Here is a 13087-nt window from a genome sequence, read left to right on the forward strand (position 1 = left end):
GGAGAGCCCAGGATCATTCTTTGGCATCTTGGTGTCACCGGTGCTCCATGTTTGCGGAATGAATGAATCATTACTCTCCTTGTCCCCTTCTGAAGGAGGACTTTTTGAGGTCCACGTGCTGCAGAGCACGTTGGGGGGGGGGGGTGGCTCCTGAACTAGGGCTCCCCAGTCCTGCGTAGTAGAAACCCGACTCCCGTTTCTCCAGCTCCTCTCTAACACTCCATTCTGGGGGAGGCTCCCTTCAGTTTGGGACTTGGGGGTGGTGGGGAAGGAGGGAGCTCGTAGGCCCAGCCAGGTACTTGTTGAAGGTGTGACAAGGGACTTGGAGGTGAACGAGGGACTTGTGAAGGCCAAGGGACCGGACCACGACCTCTTAGAAGGTAACAGGGCACAGGGGATGCTGCAGAGGAGAGCACCCACTGTCGGGCAGAGGCCACTTTGTACCTTTGAGACCAGCCTGGAAGGGCCACCAGAGCATGGATTCTGACCGGCAAGCTGCTGAACTCCTCCAAGCCTGTTTCTTGATCAGGCTTCATCAGGCTAAAACGGGGATATTAGTATCCATTTCTCAGAGCTTTGTGCAGATTAAGAAAAATGTCATATGAAACCACCCAGCATAATGCTTGGCACATCGGGGGTACTAGCAACTCTTAGTCTTCCTTTGCTCTCTGACAAAAGGGAGCAGTTACTTGTTCCCAACCCCTCTGTCCCCAGATTGATCACGGACAGACACAGCAGACGTGTAATCACTGTTCGTTGAATGAACATGCTTGACGGAGCTACAGCGCTTACCTTCCTTCTCCCAGGATCCCCAGGCGGAGCTCAGGAGCTGACCAGCACAGACATGCCAGTGTTGTCTGAGGATTCCGGTGAGTGTGACCCCTGGCTGGGCTGCCATAGCCCTGAAGGACAAGAGCCTGCTCAGCAGCCCGAGGCTGGACAAAAAGCAGGTGGACCCAGCCCTGGCTCACGGGAGCGGCCTTACCTGTGAACCCTGGGAACCAGAGCCTGGGGAGAGAACATGTCCATATGGCAGGGTCCACTTCGGGTCCCCTGGGGTCCCCAGGAAGTACCCATTGCATTGGCTCTGCTTTGTGTTTCTTCCACTCTCCTCAGGTTTGCACGAAACCCTGGCACTGTTGACTTCTCAGCTCAGACCTGACTCCAACCACAAGGAAGAGATGGGCTTCTTGAGGGATGTGTTCAGTGAAAAAAGCCTCAGTTACTTAATGAAGGTAAAGCCTCATTTCATCCCATTTCGTGAGGGTTTCTAGCGGTTTTCCTAGCCGGGGCCCATGCACTTCATCTCAACCTTTTCCCTCCCCCAGGAAGGTCTTCATTAGCCCACTGTGAATGGCTTTCTCTTCTGCTGCCCCACCGGTGACCCCACGGGTGCAGCCCCGTGCAGCCCCACAGTCATGGGCAGGCTGTGTGGTATCCGGGGCACACCGGGGCAGCTGACTTGGGAGGCCCCAGCCTGAAATCGGCTGTCTTTGCAGATTCACGAGAAGCTGCGCTATTACGAGAGGCAAAGTCCAACCCCAGTTCTGCACAGCGCTGTGGCCCTTGCTGAGGATGTAAGCCAGGTTTTTCCTTACGGTGTTAGCCCTGCTCCCTACCCCATAGGGCTCCTTCACATTGCCTGTCACCATCGCTTAGCCTAGGGGGCAGAGGGGCTCGGAGCCCAGGGGTGAAGAGGCATCTCCTTCCCTTCTCTTCTTGCTCCTCCTTGGGCCTCCTAACGGGCAGGAAAGAACCTGTGAGCCTTGCACGAGGCCAGGGGACACGGGGACACGATGACGCCCACTTACTGTGTGTTCCCGAGAAAGTCTCTTCCCCCAGCTGTGAAATGAGAGCATTTGGATCAGATCAGCAGTTCTCACATTGTTGAGGACTGGCGATATGAAGGTCAAACAATCACCTTGTTCTGTGCTTTGGGGAGGCCCCTTGTAAAGCCCTAGGATCCAAAGACTTGCAGTGCGTCCCTGCTTACTGGTTCGGGGTTCTTGTTATTTATTTATTTGTTGTTTGTTTGTTTGTTTAGAGAGGCAGAGAGAGAGAAGGCGAGCAGGGGAGGGGGAGAGAGGGAGGGAGACAAGAGGGTCCCAAGCAGTTTCTGCGTTACCAGCAGGGTTCAAACCCACAAACTGCGAGATCATGACCTGAGCCAAAACCAAGAGCCACTTAACCGACTGAGCCACCCAGGCGCCCCAGCGTTCTTGTGTTTTACAGGAATGCTTCTAGGGGTGCCTAGGTGGCTCAGTCAGTTAAGCATCTGACTTCGGCTCAGGTCATGATCTCTCGGTTCATGAGTTCGAGCCCCACATTAGGCTCTGTGCTGACAGCTCAGAGCCTGGAGCCTGCTCCAGATTCTCTGTTGCCCTCTGACTCTCTCTGCCCTTCCCCAGCTCACGCTCTGTCGCTCTCTTAAGAATAAATAAACATTAACAAAAATTAAAAAAAAAAAAAAAAAGGAATGCTTCCTAATCTCTTCTAAGCCTGTCCTCTGTGTTGCATGGCTTGGGAAAAGCTGTCCCAGTTGGTTGCCAAGACCAGCTCCTGAATAAACTCACCTAACCTCAGGAGACGGCCTGGCGAGGCCCGGCTGCAGCCTGTGGGTGCAGACCTTCCCTCGCTCCTGTGACGTGACTGAGAGCACGTTAGGTTGTCAGCACTACCTCTCCTACTAGCTCTGTGGCCTTCAACAAGTCAGTCAACCTCTCGGAGCCCCAGCTGCTTCATCTATGAAATAGCACAGTGGCGAGGACACGGATAATAGAGCCAGCTAAGCTCAGGTTCAAATCCTGGCTTTTTGACCTCGTGCAAGATATTTCATCTCTCTTACTTGATCCTCGCCTGTCAAACGGCGAAACAACAGCACCTTCTGTGTTCCGTTCACTGTGCCGGTTAGGCGAGGAGCTCCGCATAAAGCAGAAGAGCTCGTAGGAAGGGCTTAAGAAGTTAGCTCCCGTTAGGAATACCTTACGGAGCTACCGAGGCGCTTCTGATCCCTGCTGTGAGTTCCCTGGGAGCGACCGTCCTGGGGTGGCTGAGGGGCCAGTGAACTCCTGGGTGCTGTCACGGTTCCTGCGAGGGCCCTTGGGTCTGAAGCTCAGGGAGCGGCGTCTTTCCCTGGGCGACTTCCGGCAGGTGCATTCTGTCTTGGGCCTTCCTCTACAGGTGATAGAAGAGCTGCAGGCCGCCTCCGTGCACAGTGAGGAGAGGGAGCTGCTCCAGCTGCTGTCCACCCCCCACCTCAAGGTAGTCACGCCACAGTCCCTGCCTGTCCCCGCAGCGTGCATCTCCTGGGCTGGGGGCGGGAGGGAGCGCTCGGCCAGGAGGCTGAGGAAGGAAGGAGAATTCTGAGCGGAGGGGTCCTCAGTGCCGGTGTCTGGGGGGCGGTGGTCTCTCTGGCCTGAGATCGGGGACCTCCAAATCATTGCTCAGTCAGGGCACCCCCCCCCCCCCCGGGCCCCTGTGAGCTTCGGGGCTGGAGCCCTTCATTTCTCTTGCTTTCCTGACAGGCCATGCTCATGGTGCACGATACGGTTGCCCAAAAGAACTTCGACCCTGTTCTTCCCCCTCTGCCCGAGAATATTGATGAGGATTTTGACGAAGAATCAGTGAAGATTGTCCGCCTGGTGAAGAACAAGGAGCCCCTGGTATGTGACACCTCCCCCCCCCCCACCCTGTCGCTGTACCCGTCCCTCACCCACCCAGAAAACTGGGAAGAGACCCCCCCCTCCCCAGCCCCGAAGTCTTTGGAGTGAGTGACGGACGGCAGCTTCATCACGGCTGCCACGAGTCCCCGTGGCACCACTGTGTACAGGGTACCTCTTTCTGTGGGTGTATACGGCCTCATTCAACTGTGGCCGAGCTCCTTTGTGCAGTAAATAACCTTCGCAGCTGTACAGGGCCACCCCGATCATCCTGCTCCGAATCAGAGGTTGGCAAACTATAGTCCGAAGGCCGCACCCAGCCCACTGCCAGTTTTTGTAAATAAAGTTTTACTGGCACACGGCCATGCCCTTTCACTTCCGCATTGTCTGTGGCCGCCTCTCCCCGTGACAGCGTGACAGCGGTGCTAAGTGGTTACCACGGAGATGGTGTGGCCTGCAAAGCCTAAGATATTTGCATTTGGCCCTTTACAGAAAAAGTTGGCCAAATCCTGCTCTGAATACTGAGGAAGCACGGGGCAGCAGCCATTCTCCTCCCCAGCTGACACATTGTCATCATTCTGGTCCTAGTTCAGCACCGATTTACCGAGCAAAGGGACAGGGGTGTTTATTAGATGGAGGGAAGTGGAGGAAGTCCAGAGAATTGAGTGTTTGCCCCGGATAATTACGGCAGCTGGCATTCCAGGGACCCCCATTCCACTCTCACCAAGGACCCCCAGCTAAACCACTTCTGCAAACGGAAGAGGAGTGCTCCTCTGTTTCCCCACCTGCAAAATGGGGCAGGCATCCACTGATGCAGTGAGCATACCGTGTGCCAGGCACCGTGTTGGGCACCGGAGGCTCAGAGACGACTAAGACTTAGTCGTCCTTGCCCTCTGGGAGGTCACAGGAGAGTGACGGGGCGGGGTGGGGGGGTGGTCCCGGAGGAGGTGATGCCGGGGCTGAATTCCAAGAGAGGGAACAAATTTCGCAGAAGGAAAAGGGAGAGGAAGGGCACTCCGCACAGAGTTACCTGAGCAAAATCACGGTGAGGGAAACAGCATGGTGTATTTGTCAACGGGCAGTCCTGTTCTCCGGCCTTGGTTCCTGAGTTTGGCCAAGAAAGAATTTAGAACCAAACTCTAAAGCAAGCAAGGGTTTATTTTAGTCTATTTTTATTTATTTAAACTGTTAATTAATATATTTTTTTGAGAGAGAGGGGGAGGCAGGAGAATGAGCAGGGGAGGGGCCGAAAGAGAGAGACACACACACAGAATCCAAAGCAGGCTCTAGGCTCTGAGCTGTCAGCACCGAGCCCAACGCGGAGCTCGAACCCATGAACCGTGAGATCGTGACCTGAGCCGAAGTCGGACGCTTAACCGACTGAGCCACCCACGCGCCCCGCAAGCAAGGGTTTCATAGCAGTTTAAGTGAAAGTACACTCTCCACTGTTGGAGAGCTGGCAGGCCCAGAAGTGACAGCTGCACTGTGGGTCAGGGTTGTCTTTTCATTTTTCTGTTTGGATAGGTTATGGGTCAGAGATAGGGCGGTTCCTGACCAAGGCTGCAGCCAGGCATCCAAGGGACTCCTGTCAGTTGGGAGGGGGAGTTTTTAGCCCCATATGGTCCTTGTCTGACCTGTCAGGGCAACAATGGGGGAGGGCGGGGGCAAGGGGTTAAAAACCACAATGTAAGTGCATTACAATGAAGCCATGGTTACTGTAGGGAAGTGATCAGAGGGAGGAACTCAGGCATATCCCCTAGGGTCTGTCCTGGCTGTTTGGAACTTGGCCTCCGCTATTTTATCAGTCAGAAAGCACTTGTTCCCTGCTTATATCTAGCTAGTTGCCCGCTCTGTCATATTCAGGGAGCTCTGGGCTTCCCAGTGTGGATGTAGAATGCTAAGTTGTGGTTAGGAGAGACAGAGGTGGGGCCGGATCGGAGGGAGATGCTGTTTGTCCCTGCAGCGTGTCATAGCTTGATCCTGAAAGCAGTGGGGAGCTATTGTAAGGTTTTAGGTAAGAAATAACATGGTCAGATTTGCAGTTTAGAAAGATCATCCCAGGGGCGCCTGGGTGGCACAGTCGATTGAGCGTCCGACTTCGGCTCAGGTCATGATCTCAAGGTTTGTGAGTTTGAGCCTCGCATCGGGCTCTGCGCCGGCAGCTCAGAGCCTGAGCCTGCTTCGGATTCTGTGTCTCCCTCTCTCTCTGCCCCTCCCCCACTCACACTCTGTCTCTCTCAAAAATAAATAAACATTAAAAAAAATTATTTAAAAAAAAAAAAAAAAAAGATCATCTTGGTTGCCAGGTAGAAAGTGGCCTGGAGGAGGAGGAGGCCAGAAGCAGAGGACTGATTTGAAGGTGGGGACCAGATAGGTGGAGGTTCAGAAAGAGGGCTTGACTTAGGCCTGTGGGAACGGGGAAGAGAAAGCCAAGAAGTATTTCAGAAAAAAATTAATGTCACTTTGTGGCTGCACCGCTTTGGGCAGGAGTCAGGGGGGGGATCCCTGGGATAGTGCCCAGGTATCCAGCTGGGATGGCCGGGTGGGCACTGGGGCCATCATTCAAGGGAGGAATAGGGAGCTTAGGTCCCATTGAATTCAAAAGTGGAGGCACCCAGGAAGTGGAAGGATTATTTGTTCAGAGATGCAAAGTGGGCAGCCGCCAGCATCCCGGACAGGTGAAAATCACACCTGAGAGATGGAGACCGCTTGGGTAGAGAGTAGACAGTGAAGCAAGAAGGGGGCCAGGGCCAGATCCTGGCCTTTTAATCACCATTTGAAAGACAGATTGAGGAGGACAAGTGGTCACCGGGAAGACCCAGGAGAGAGGGGTATCACCAGGGCCCAGGCTAAGAGAAGATCCCGAAGGGAGAGCGGGCACCAAAGTCAGATGGGAGAGAGAGGAGAGAAGATGGAATGTGGGAGCTGGCAGCCGGTGGGACTCGGGGGGCAGGAAGTGGAGAGAGCAGATGCGACTGCTTCTTTAAGAAGCTTGCTCCAGGAGCGCCTGGGGGGCTCCGTCTGTGAAGCATCCAACTCTTGGTTTGGGCTTAGATCATGATCTCACATTTTGTGAGTTCAAGCCCTGTGTTGGGCTCTGCACTTACAGCACAGAGCCTGCTTGGGATTCTCTCTCTCTCTCTCTCTCTCTCTCTCTCTCTCAATAAATAAATAAATAAGCATTTAAAAATTAAAAAAAAAAAAAAGATATTTGCTCCAAAGGAAGAGACCGGTGGCTGCTGGATGGGGGGAGGGGGACAGGCTTTTTTTTTTTTTTTTTTTTAATTTTTTTTTTTCAACGTTTATTTATTTTTGGGACAGAGAGAGACAGAGCATGAACGGGGGAGGGGCAGAGAGAGAGGGAGACACAGAATCAGAAACAGGCTCCAGGCTCTGAGCCATCAGCCCAGAGCCTGATGCGGGGCTCGAACTCCCGGACCGCGAGATCTTGACCTGGCTGAAGTCGGAGGCTTAACCGACTGCGCCACCCAGGCGCCCCTGGGCTTTTTATTGATGAAGGGGATGTGATATTTTTGGAGCCAGGAGAAGGAGCCAGCAGAGATGGGGCGTTGAGACTGCGGCAGAGAAAGGGAGGGGACAGAAGGACCAGCCCAGACGGAAGGCGCCCCTCCTCTGAGGGGGGGGAAAGGAGGAAAGGATGGACAGAGATGCTGGAAAGTTTGAAGGTCTAGGGAGCAAGAAGCCATGGGGTTCTTGGCTGATGGTTTCTGGCAGTATCTGTCCTATGGGCTTCAAATAGGCGGCTTGAATGAAGTTACTAATGGGTGTGCCAGTGCGTTTGCAGGAACAGCCAATAATAAAAGGTTAACATTTATTGAGTGCTTACTGTATGCTACGTGGCTTGCTTGCATTACCTGATAGAACCCTTGTACTAACCCCCGGAGTTAAGTGCTATCCCACACCCTAGAGGAAACAGACTCAGAGAAGATAAGGAGCTTCCTTGCTAAGGCTGCATGCTTTCAGTGAATGGCAGAGAGGATTCAAATCCAGGGTCATCCAACTCCAGCCCTTCACCTGACACTGCCCTGCCTGCCACAGTCCCGCCTGCATGGTGCACGAAACTGAGGGCTTGTTAGCGCCTCTCACCCTAGACATCATCTCTGCTGTGGTCCACGGGCCAAGTCCTGGTCCGGAAGCTCTGGCTGGTGCATAACTGGTTCCCCTCGGCAACCACAGGAGGCCCAGTACCCTGTGATTGGCAGCGCAGAGCCCGAGGTGGGGCTCGAACCCACGAACCGTGAGATCATGACCTGAGCCGAAGTCCGACGCTTAACCGACTGAGCCACCCAGGCGCCCCAGTGTTATTGTGCTTTGTAAGGTGTGAATTGCTGTGCTGTGTTAATGGGAGATGCCGGTTTTATGATGTCCTCAGCACTGGAAAGAGCCCCATTGATCTGCCCTCTGGGGTGACAAAAGGAGAGATGGGGACACTGTTGGGTCCAGAGAGTTGGGGTGTGAGGTTTGGGGCTGCCTCTTAGGATCCCGCCCGCTCTGTCTCTGATGCAGGGTGCCACCATCCGGCGGGATGAGCACTCAGGGGCTGTTGTGGTGGCCCGGATCATGCGAGGGGGCGCAGCAGACCGGAGCGGTGAGTGGCGTCAGTGCTGGCCTGGCCGAGGTGATGGCCAGCGTGCCCCAGCCTTCTCCCTTTGGCCCACAAGTCTCCTTTCCTCCTCTCCGGCCCCTGTTTGGGATGTGCTTTGCTTTCGGGAAGTGTGGATGGATTTCTCTTCTTCCCAAGCCTGGTAGAAATTTCGATCGTCTGAAAATACCTTGGGCCTGGAGAATGTCGGGGTCTTGCCCCGTGGCCTAGCCGAGGGCTATGGTTGGTAGCTCAGCCTACGGCACGGGCTTGACGGGTAATTTCTAACTGAGGAGCCGGGACACCCTTCCCCACCACCCCGGTTGTCACTATTACAGAGGGAAGGGTGTTCACGCCCCAGATTTGTTTGGGTGGGAAACAGGTTGAGAATCATTTGTGTGAAAGAGCTACTCCGTTGGGAGGCAAACCTTCTGGTGTAGAGAGGTGTTAACCCAGAAGTCTGGGGATCGCTGTTGTGAAGTCCAGTGATTTCTCAAACATTAACAAGCACAGAAGCCCCCCCCCCCCCCCCCCCCCCCCCGAGCATCTTGTTAAAATGCAGTTCTGATTCAGCAGGTCGAGGGCAGGCCCAAGATTCCGCACTCCTGCCTGCCTTCTGGCGGCCATTGCTGCCTGCCTCATTTTGATTAGCAAAGAGGGCCCAGTGTGTAGAGACTCTTGTCATTCAAGCAGAGGCCAGTGGACAGGTGTGTGTGTGACACCCTTGATGCCATCTTTCCCGGGGCCCTTCGGTTTTTCTTGTTAAGACTGGAGAAAGACATTCTTAGAGTGTGTCTGTTAATCTGGGAAGGTGAAGAGTTAATGTTTTTAAAGAAGCAAAGGTTGTAAGTGAGAGAACACAGACAGGCCTTCTATGTCAAAATAAATGTGTTCGAACACAGGCTCCTTTATTTCTTGGCAGAGCGGCCTTGGGCAAGCTGCGTTATTTTTCTGGGTCTCAGCTGCGCCCTTGTAAACCGGGGATTTCCCTGGGTGGTTTTGAGGCCGCGGTGCCGAGTGAGGGACCCCGCGCGCAGTAGGGCTCAGCCAGTCCCGGGCCCACCCGCTGCCTTTACACCTTGGGTCTGCCGTGCGTGCGGCGGGTTCCTTGGGTGGGCGCCAGTGGGGCCCTGGGGCTGAGGCCCCTTCCTGTGCTGAGGGGCAGCCCCTGTGTCTCTTAGGTCTGGTCCACGTTGGAGATGAGCTCCGAGAAGTGAACGGGATCACAGTCCTGCATAAGCGCCCGGACGAGATCAGCCAGATTCTGGTCTGTACCGCACGCATGCTGGGGGCGGGGCGGGGTGGGGGGGTGGGGGGGGCAGGAGGTTGCGGTGGGGGGGGATCTTTGGAGGCTGCAGGCAAAGTGGCCTTGCAGCGTGCCCAGGGGCGGGGGTGGGGGGGGAACAGGAAGAATGGCGCTTCCGGGCCTCCTGCCTCTCAGACCGTCCGTTCAGCACAGCCCTCCTCCTCCCCCTGTCCCTTTCCCGAGGACCCTTCTGGGAGATCCCCTCAAAAGGGTCCCCTCTTCTGAAGGGCTGAGGAATATGGAACAAGAAGCTGCAGCACAGGGAGGACCAAGAGCAAGGGCTTTGGGGTCAGCCGGTCCTGGGTTTGAATCCTGCCTGCACTACTTTCTAGCTGTGCAGCCTCGGGCAGGTCATTAGTTCAATTTGCGTTTCACTTTCCTGTAAAGTCGGAGCAGGGGTGGCTTCTCATCCAGTGTGCGGTTATGATTAGGATGCAAACATCTGGGAAAGGCTACAGCACTTCCCATCTGTAAGGGGATTCTAGAGGGTGTTACGTGCTGGGACGCAAACCACCTCCAGAGCCCATACTGGAAGTTCAAGTCAAGCTGCAGTTGTAAAAAGCCCCAATCACAGTTTTGTCTTCTCTACCCTAAGGCATCCTCCCCGAACATGACCCTCTTTTCTAACTTCTGATGGTTCGGGAAGGGGCAGAAATGGGAAGATCCGAAGAGAGGAGGCCCCGCTGTAGGGAGCGGGCAGGCTCCTTTGGTGTTCCTGCCGCCACTGCCCTTTCCCTGGTTCTGGGCACTGGCCTCCTTGTGTTCTAGGGTGGTGCTGGGCCCGGGAGACCGTTGGGCGAGACGTGCTCTCGTGGGCTGCCAGCATTCTGCCTCGTGGGCCCCCACGTGGGGGTGCAGAGTCTGTGTCGGGTAGAGGGAAGGGGGAACCCTTGGAAAGGTAGGAGGAGTAGCTTGAGATTGGAGAACCCGTGTGGGGAAAATGGAAGCGAGGGAGGGAAAGGAAACTGCACTTGGTTATTAAAATAACCTGAGAGAATGGAAAGAAGGGCGGCTCTTTGAGGCATGAGAGGTCAGCCCTTTGGGGCACCGGAGGTCAGGAGGGATGGGAAAGTGGAATTCATTGCATACGCTGTCCTTGGTGCTCCTTTGTCCCTTTGTCCCATGAAAATGCAAATGGTACTTGGTTTTGAGTTTTCCTTTAGTTAATCCAACGGGGTGCCACCATGGGACCGTGGGCCACAGGGGTGGTGGCGAGTCTGACTTCCTTCTGAACGCAAGTTTCCAGATCTGGACAGTAAGACTTGAACTCACGGAGGTTTGGACGTGGGAGGTGGTAAGCTTCGCCCTCTCCCCTTTCAGGCGCAGTCCCAGGGATCCATTACCCTGAAAATCATCCCAGCCACCCAGGAGGAGGGCCGGTTAAAGGACAGCAAGGTATGGCGGGGTTGGAAGTGGGGGAGGGCTTTGAAGCAGTCATTCCGGAAGAGATCACGTGTCTGGTCCTTGGACCGCACGCTCAGTGGAGAACTGTGATTCAGTCACAGTGTGATTCATGTATTTGTACCTGTCTGTTTCTAAACAGGATTTGACGTAGCTTACTAATAAAAGACAAGGTTATTTTAATTGAAATAGAAAATCAGGGCCACGAAGAGGAGAAGGTACCAAATGTGCTGGATTCGGGACCAATTAAGTAACTGCCATTTGTTTAATTCTTCGGTGAGGCACCCTTTTTTGGGCACCTCCTCTGTGCCGGGCGCTCTGCCAGGTGCTGGAGACAGGGACAGTTAGTAGCTCTGAGGATTCCGAGTTCAGAAGGGACGGGGGACCAAGTGTTTCACTGCTGGACGATTGGTGCTTCAGAAGGATCCCGAGCAGAGTTACAGGTGCCCTGGAAGGTGTCATGTAGCAAGGGTGTTAGAAGTGGGGCTGGAGGAAGGTGAGGACTGGTTGGACTTCCCCGGTGAAGATGAGGAGGAGGGAGGTTCAGGCAGAGGGGTCTGCGTTAGACGGAGGCTCAAGGGTGTGGAGAGGAGGAAGTTACCACTGTGGGTGTAATCCTGCTGGGACAAACTCAGGGCTGCCCTATAGACACACACCCTCCGTCTTCCCACCCAAGAGCCAGGGCAGCTGGGAGATCTGGGCACCAGGGCACCAGGGCAGCTGGGAGATCAGGGCACCAACTCGCACCAGGCTGCACCCGGGAATTAATTCCCAGCAATCCCTGCTGGCTGGATTAGAGTAGAGCAGTGGCCAGAGAAAGCCCTTGGACAAAGAGATGCCGGGGCTGGCTGCTGGAAGTCTGCCTGGCGTGCGCTGGAATGGTAAGGCCCCGGGGGATGTGGGAGCTCCCAGGCAGCTCCGTGGGGGAGGCTAGAGTGGGTAGAGACTGGGGGCAAGGAGACCTGGTGGGGAGGCTGTTGTAAAAGCCTCGGTGGGAGATTATTATGACCCGAGCTGAGGTGGTGGGTAGAGCGGAAAAGAGGGCGTTGCTCTGATTTCAAATAAATTTGGATCTGGTCTTCCTGGCAGCCAAGGCAGAAAGGAGATGAAATGCACAACATACTTTTCATTAGTAGGTGGAAGGAAGCATGCCAGTTTTTCAAGAAAGGTGATTCCCAGCTCCTGCCTCCCAGCACTAAGTGTATGAAAGAAGGGACATTACAACACTTGGCACAGAGTAGCTGTCAATAAACATTTTGGTGAATGGGGATCAGTAATGGACAACGTCTTTGATGTCCGTGTTTCACAGCAAATGAACACATAGTCTTTCCGCGACTGTTTCTTATTTGCACACTTTGATTAAATCCCAGGGCTTACCTAATATAGACTCTTATCTGATGGAAGGTGGTTCTTTCTTGGACATGCTGATGTGATCTCCGTAAGCAGCTTTTGCAGGTTCTAACTCGATACAGGGAGAAAACTTGGTTTTCCTGGAGGATAAAATGGGTAGCCTGTGCCTTAGCCCATCTTTCCTAAATATTCTTGATCCAGAAGCTTGATCTGGGCTGGGCATTTAAGATTATACTCACTTACGGGTACCTGGGACCTTGGTGACATCTGTGGCTGGTTGAGGGTGTCTGTCCTTGCAATATCTGGCCAGAAAGTTCTTACTGTTGTCTAACTGGATCTTTTCTGACTGGTGCATAAAGGAATATGACTTGATCTGTTTAAGGAAGCCCCCTGGCTTTTTTTTTTTTTTTTTTTTTTCCTCCTGTTTGCTGTTAATGTAATTGGGCCTCAATGGTCTGAAAATAGAAATAAAAAAAATCTATCCACTAAGTTATAGAACAGGGAAGTGTGACAAAATGCTATTGTTTTCCCATCATCTTCTCTAGAGGGTGACTTCAGGGTAAAGGGGAGAGTTGAAGGTTGGCCAAGTATGTGACAGAGGAGGCAGGACTGAGCTGTAAAAAATGTGGATGTCAATTACCCACTGAAAGGGGATGGTGAGGAGTCAGTAACAGTAGTTTTGTTAGTATTTGGGTTCTTACCAAAATATCTGGATTACTTATTTAGCAGATGGCCGCTGACTTCATCAGGGGCAGTTAGCATATCAAA

General features: G+C 53.9%; 1 protein-coding gene across 1 annotated transcript in view; it reads left to right on the forward strand.

Annotated features, from left to right (window-relative positions):
- MPP3 (MAGUK p55 scaffold protein 3) overlaps positions 1-13087 on the forward strand; it is a 25730-nt gene continuing 12643 nt past the window's right edge. The window contains exons 1-8 of the mRNA XM_047845926.1: positions 1-869; positions 1117-1235; positions 1500-1577; positions 3181-3261; positions 3525-3662; positions 8187-8268; positions 9444-9529; positions 10889-10963. Of these exons, the coding sequence (XP_047701882.1) occupies positions 761-869; positions 1117-1235; positions 1500-1577; positions 3181-3261; positions 3525-3662; positions 8187-8268; positions 9444-9529; positions 10889-10963 (768 nt within the window). The 5' untranslated portion in view covers positions 1-760. The remainder of the gene's footprint in view (positions 870-1116; positions 1236-1499; positions 1578-3180; positions 3262-3524; positions 3663-8186; positions 8269-9443; positions 9530-10888; positions 10964-13087) is intronic.

Source organism: Prionailurus viverrinus, unplaced genomic scaffold (assembly GCF_022837055.1).
Source record: "Prionailurus viverrinus isolate Anna unplaced genomic scaffold, UM_Priviv_1.0 scaffold_35, whole genome shotgun sequence".
Classification (NCBI taxonomy): Eukaryota; Metazoa; Chordata; class Mammalia; order Carnivora; family Felidae; genus Prionailurus; species Prionailurus viverrinus.